Raw genomic sequence first — 6,545 nt, 5'->3', positions numbered from 1 at the left:
CTTGTTCCTCCATTTTACATTACTACTTTTTATTTCATTTCATTCAGTTTATTATGTCCAAGTAGGTGTCTTAACCTGAGCTCGTCACTACTCTACCGAGGTTAGGCTTGACTTACTGGGTAGTGTTGTGGTGTATTCATACTACGCTTCTGCACATCTTTTTGTGCAGATCCAGGTACATTTGCTCGGTATAGAGACGTCTGTACTTATCTTCGTGAGGCTATGGAACTGCTAGGAAAATTTCACTTCCTTGATTCCTTATTGTGGGAATTGGTTGACTTCGAAAACTAAATCTTTGACTTTCTATTCTCTCACTGATGGTGAGGACATGCACTAATGGATCCGATGATCAAGGGATAAAGGTTGAGGAGGGGCATGTGATGCAGCCAGAGCACCTGCCCGATCTGCGACGGAGGAGCCACCAGTAGCTCCAATTTGAGGACAGGCACCCGAGGCACCTGTTTCCACCATTGCACTTCAGGAGACCCTCGTACAATTCTTGAGCATGTTTGGTACTCTAGCTCAGGCGGGGTTGATTCCACTTTCACCAGCCATATCTCAAGCTTGGGGATGAGCTTAGACTCTGACAGACCGTACCTAGAGCAGCGGGTCTTTGTTGATCAAGTCCCAGAGGTTATACCAGTACAACCTGTTGTTCAGGTTCAGCTTGATGTTATGGGAGCAACATCTGAGGAAGAGCAGCTTAGACTTGCGAGGTTCAAGAAGTATCACCCTCCTGATTGCAGTGGTTTATCATCAAAGGATGCACATGGTTTTCTAGAGGAGTTCCATCGTATTCTCCGCACCATAGGTATTAAGGAGATGAGCGGGGTTGCTTTTACTACATTTAAGCTATCAGGAGCAGCATATCAGTGGTGGAGGGTTTACGAGGAGGGTAGCCTAACCGATGCAACTTCACTTACATGGACTCGATTTTTAGAGATGTTATTGAGAGACTTTGTTCACCAGACCCTTCAAGATGCAGGGTGCATGGAGTTTGAGCAGCTGCGCCAGGGTACTATTACAGTGTTAGAGTATGCTGTTCGATTCAGTGATTTGTCTAGACATGCAACTTCCTTGGTTTCTACAATCGGAGAGCGCAATTTATCGAGGGGCTCAACTATGGTATTAGGTTCAACATGGCTAGAGAGTTGGAGATAGATACCCCGTATCAGCAGGTGGTAGAGATTGTACGGAGTTTAGAGGGTATGCGGGGCCGTGAGAGAGAGGATAAGGAGGCAAAAAGGCTTTGAGGTACTGAAGGATTTAGTGGTGGCCATGCCATAGCTACAACCCGTCATTTCAGAGGCTGTATGAGCCATCCAGTTCACTTAGCACTTCAAGCTTCTAGTGGTGCTCTGATTATTCCGAGGTCTCATGTTGCACACTTTGCTCAGCCACTTTCTAGTTCACCTCCTGCACGGGGTGCCTTCAGTAGTTAGTTCAACCGACCAGACCCAAGCTAGTCCCAGTAGCCATGCCCACCGAGAGCTTGCGTTGAGTGTGATGATACCCATCATATGGTTAGAGACTACCTAGACTCAGGAGGGGTGCACCTCCTTAGACTACTCAAGCTGCACGAATTCATTCAGGTCCACAGGCTTCTCAAGCCATTGTTGCTACCCCAGTTGCCGCTCCACCCTCGCAACTAGCTAGGTGTGGGGGACAGGTGGGTAGAGGTTGCCCTAGAGGTGGAGGCCATGCCAGATTGTATGCTTTTCCGGTAGTACGGAGGTAGTTGCTTCAGATGCAATCATTACAGGTATGGTTCTAGTTTACCATAGAGATGCATCAGTCTTATTTGATCCGTGCTCCATTTATTCATATGTGTCATCTTACTTTGCTCTATATTTGGATATATCTTTTAATTTTGAGTTCTCCTATTTATGTGTCTATGCACGTGGAGATTTTATTATTGTGGACCGTGTGTATCGGTCGTGTTTAGTTGTTATTGGTGGGTTTGAGACTAGAGTTGATATATTGTTACTTAGTATGGTAGCTTTTGATGTTATCTTGAGCATGGACTGGTTTGCACCCTATCATGCTATTCCAGATTATCACGCCAAGATTGTGACATTGGCTATGCCTGGTTTGCCACGGTTAGAGTGGAGGGGTGCATTGGATTATGTTCATATCATCGTTGTATCATTTCTAAAGGCTCACCAGATGGTTGAGAAGGGTGTGATGCTTATCTTGACTTTATGAGAAATGTCAGTGCTGATACTCCTACCATTAATTTAGTTTCGATAGTGAGAGACTTCCCAGATATATCTCTAGCGGACCTTCCAGTCATGCCGCCTGATAAGGATATCGATTTGGAATTGACTTTTTTCCAGGCTCTCAGCCCATTCTATTCCACCATATCGTATGGCCCCAGCGAAGTTGAAGGAGTTAAAGGAGCAATTGCAAGAGTTGCTCGATAAGGGTTTCATTCGGCCTAGTGTGTCGCCTTGGGGTGCTCTGGTCTTGTTTGTGAAGAAGAAGGATGGTTCTATGTGCATGTGTATTGATTATCGGTAGTTGAACAAGGTTACAATGAAGAACATGTATCCATTGCCGCACATTGATGACTTATTTGATCAGCTACAGGGTGCCAGAGTGCTCTTAAAGATTGATTTGCGGTCAGGTTATCATCAATTGAAGATATGGGATCTGGATATTCCAAAACTACTTTTAGGACTCGTTATGGTCACAACTAGTTCCTTGTGATGTCATTTGGGCTGACCAACATCCCAATAACATTTATGCACATGATGAACATTGTATTCCAGCCATATCTTGATTCATTTGTCATTGTGTTTATTTACGACATCTTGGTGTACTCTCGTAGTTGGGAAGATCATGAGCAACATTTGAGGATTGTGCTATAGACCATGAGAGAGAAGAAGTTGTATACAAAATTCTCAGTGTAAATTCTGGCTTGATTCATTGGCGTTTTCGGGTCATATGGTGTCGAGTGGGGGATCGAGGTAGATCCGAAGAAGATTGAAGTAGTTCAGAGTTGGCCCATACTGTCTTTAGCTACTGATATCCGGAGTTTTCTTGGTTTGGCCAGGTATTAGCATCATTTTATGGAGGGTTTCTTATTTATTGCCGCACCTATGACCAGATTAACCTAGAATGGTGCTCCTTTTAGATGGTTCGAGGAGTGTGAGGTGAGCTTTCAAAAGCTCAAGACTGCTTTGATTATAGCCCCAGTATTGGTGTTGCCTATGTGTTTGGGGTCTTATATTATGTATTGTAATGCACTAGGTGTTGGCCTTGGCACGGTGTTAATGCAATAAGGTAGGGTTATTGTCTACATATCTCGGTAGTTGAAGACCCGTGAGAAGAATTATTTCCACAACTTGGAATTGGCAGCTATTGTTCATGCAATGAAGATTTGGCGGCACTATTTGTACAGTGTCCTTTGTGAGGTCTTTATCACCCACCGAGTCTACTGTATATGTTCAAACAGAAATATCTTAACTTACAGCAGTGGAGATTGTTATAGTTGCTTAAAGACTATGATATCATTACTATTCTATATCATCTCGGAAAGGTCAATGTGGTGGCCAATTCCTTGAGTCGAAAGGTGGAGAGCTTGGCTAGATTAGCATATCTACCAGTAATGGAAAGGCCAATAACATTGAATGTTCAGACCTTGGCCAACCAATTTGTTAGATTAGATTTTTCGGAGCCCGAGTTCTTGCTTGCGTCGTTTCTTGGTCTTCTTTATATGATCGCATCAGAGAGCGTCAATATGATGATCCCTATTTTCTTATCCTTAAGGACACATACAACACACTAATGCCAAGGAGGTTCCTATCGAAGATGACAGTATGTTGCAGATGCAGGGCCAATTATGTGTGCCCAACATGAATAGGTTACGTGAGTTGACTCTTGACGAGGCCCACAATCGCAGTACTCCATTCATATGGGTGCCGCTAATATGTATCACGATTTGAGGCAACACTATTGGTGGAGGAGAATTAAAAAAGACATAGTAGAGTATTTAGCTCGACGCCTAAATTATCAGCAGGTGAAGTATGAGCATCAACGGCCAAGCGATTTGCTTCCGAGACTTGAGATTCTCGAGTGGAAATGTGAGCGTGTTACCATGGACTTCGTTTTTAGGCTCCCATAGACTTAAAAGAAATTTGACGCGGTATGGGTGATTGTGGATAGGTTGACCAAGTCGGCTCATTTAATTCCGGTAGTGACTACCTATTCTTCAAAGCAGCTAGCTCAAAACTATATCCGCCAGATTGTCCGACTTTATAGTTTGCCAATATCTATCGTCCTGACCGGGGCACACAGTTCGCATCGCTTTTATGGAGAGTTTTACAGTGTGAGTTAGGCACACAGGTTGAGTTGAGCACATCATTTCACCCCCAGGCGAACGGACAGTCCGAGCGCACAATTCAGATATTTGAGTATATGCTTCATGCACGTGCTATGGATTTCGGGGGTTCTTGGGATTAGTTCTTGCCACTTGCAGAGTTTGCCTACAACAACAACTACCAGTCGAGTATTCAAATGGCTCCTTATGAGGTACTATATGGGAGATAGTACCTGGTTGGTTGGTTTGCTCCGTGAGAGGCTATGTTATTAGGAACAAATTTGGTTCAATATGCCTTGGAAAAGGTCAAGGTGATCCAGGATCGGCTTCGTATAGCCCAATCAAGGAAGAAGATTTATGCGATCGGAAGGTTCATGATGTTGTATTCATGGTTGGAGAGTGAGTTTTGCTCTGGGTTTCACCCATGAATGGTGTGATGAGGTTCGGGAAGAAGGGTAAGATGAGCCCTAAGTATATCAGACCTTTTGAGATCCTTGAGAGGATTGTTGAGGTTGCCTATAAGCTTGTATTGCTAGCTAGCTTATTTGTAGTTCATCTGGTGTTCCATGTTTCTATGCTCCAGAAGTATTATAGTGATCCGTCTCATGTTTTAGGCTTCAACACAGTCCAATTGGACAAGAATTTGACTTATATTGAGGAGCTAGTGGCTATCTTGGACAGACAGGTTTGGAGTTGAGATCAAATAACATTGCTTCAATGAAGGTTCAATGGAGAGGTCATCTGGTCGAGGAGGCGACCTAGGAGACCGAGCACAACATGCAGAGTTGCTATCCTCATCTATTCATCACTTCAGGTATGTCTTTATGCTCATTCGAGGACGAATGTTTGTTTTAAGAGGGGGAGAATGTAACGACCCGACCGGTCATTTTGTGTAATTGTGCCCCTTTCCCCTTTTGATGCTTCACACAAGTGTTTTTATGGTATTATGACTTATGATATTGGTTAATGTTGTTCTGTGAAGATTTTAGGTTGTTTTGGATCCTTTGATTCTTGACTTAGAAGCCTGAGTTAGAAATGTTGATCAAAATTTGGCTTTTGTGAAAACTACCTAAAAATGGTGTTTGGATGGCTCCGATAACTTCGTATTGTGATTTAAGACTTGGGTGTATGTCTGGAATTGAATTCAGAAGTCCGTAGGCTGATTTGTATTGTTATGCCGAAATTTGGTAATTTGAAGTTGAAAAGTTTGACCGTAGGTTGACTTTTAGCTATCAAGTTTGAAATTTGATTTTGGGACTTGGAATAGGTCCTTTATGCTATTTAGAACTTGTCTGCAAAATTAGGTATCATTTGGAGTTGATTTGATACGATTCAGATGTTTTGCTGTAATTCTAGAGATTCTTGAAATTTACTTTGAAATTCATGCATTTTAGTTTTCGATTCGTAGTTTTAGATGTTATTTTTTTATCTTGATCGCGCAAGCAAGTTCGTATGATGTTTTTAGACTTGTGTGAATGTTTGGTTTGGATCCCCGAGGGCTCGGATGAGTTCAAACATGATTCGGAATGGTTTGAAAAGAAAATGAATTGCGGGTGTTGCTGGTGCTCTATTATCGCAATTGCGAGCACTATCCTCGCAATTGCTAAGGTGACAGTGGAGGCTCCGATGTCGTAATTGAAGTCAGGGGAATGAGGCTTAGTTCGCTTTTGCGAAAGGTCCAGCTGGCCTCTGTCGCAATTGCGATAATCATTGAGGCTGTCAAGGTTCGTTAATGCGATCCCTGGTCTGCAATTGCGAGGGTTGCAAATGCGAACCATGTGTTGCAAATGCGATATCTACAGCTGGTAATAAGGGCTTAGAGATGAGATTTTTCATCATATTCCCTCATTTTTGAACCCTAGACTCGGTAGGAGGCGAATTGGAGAGGGTATTTTCATTGACAAGTATTGGGTAAGTGACTCTAATCCATTTCCAACTATATTTCATCATTATATATATTAGATTTTAACATCAAAATCATGTAAATTAAAGTGAAAATTTGTGAAACTTTGTCAAGTTTTTGAAAAATAAGAACTTGAGTTTTGAGAGTCGATTTGGACTCGGATATTGAAACTAATCATATAGGGGAAACAACATTTTTAGTCCCTCAATTATTGTAATATTGTGGTTTTGGTCCCTGTATTATGTGGCTAAGCACATTAAACCTTTAATTAATATAACCGTGTGGTTTTAGTCCTTTAGACCAGAAAATTAATTTTTAAAA

General features: G+C 42.3%; 1 protein-coding gene across 1 annotated transcript; it reads left to right on the top strand.

Annotated features, from left to right (window-relative positions):
* The first annotated feature begins 570 nt into the window (after positions 1–570).
* Positions 571–1,161, top strand: LOC138881058 (uncharacterized). The gene has a single exon (XM_070161259.1). The coding sequence runs from the start codon at positions 571–573 to the stop codon at positions 1,159–1,161; it is 591 nt and encodes a 196-aa protein (XP_070017360.1).
* The last annotated feature ends 5,384 nt before the right edge of the window (positions 1,162–6,545 follow it).

Source organism: Nicotiana sylvestris, chromosome 11 (assembly GCF_000393655.2).
Source record: "Nicotiana sylvestris chromosome 11, ASM39365v2, whole genome shotgun sequence".
Classification (NCBI taxonomy): Eukaryota; Viridiplantae; Streptophyta; class Magnoliopsida; order Solanales; family Solanaceae; genus Nicotiana; species Nicotiana sylvestris.
Note: the sequence above shows the minus strand (reverse complement) of the source record. Positions and strands in the feature narration are given on the sequence as shown.

Coding starts and splice junctions, on each gene's coding strand:
- LOC138881058 (XM_070161259.1), top strand. CDS start 571: ATGAGCTTAGACTCTGACAGACCGTACCTAGAGCAGCGGGTCTTTGTT.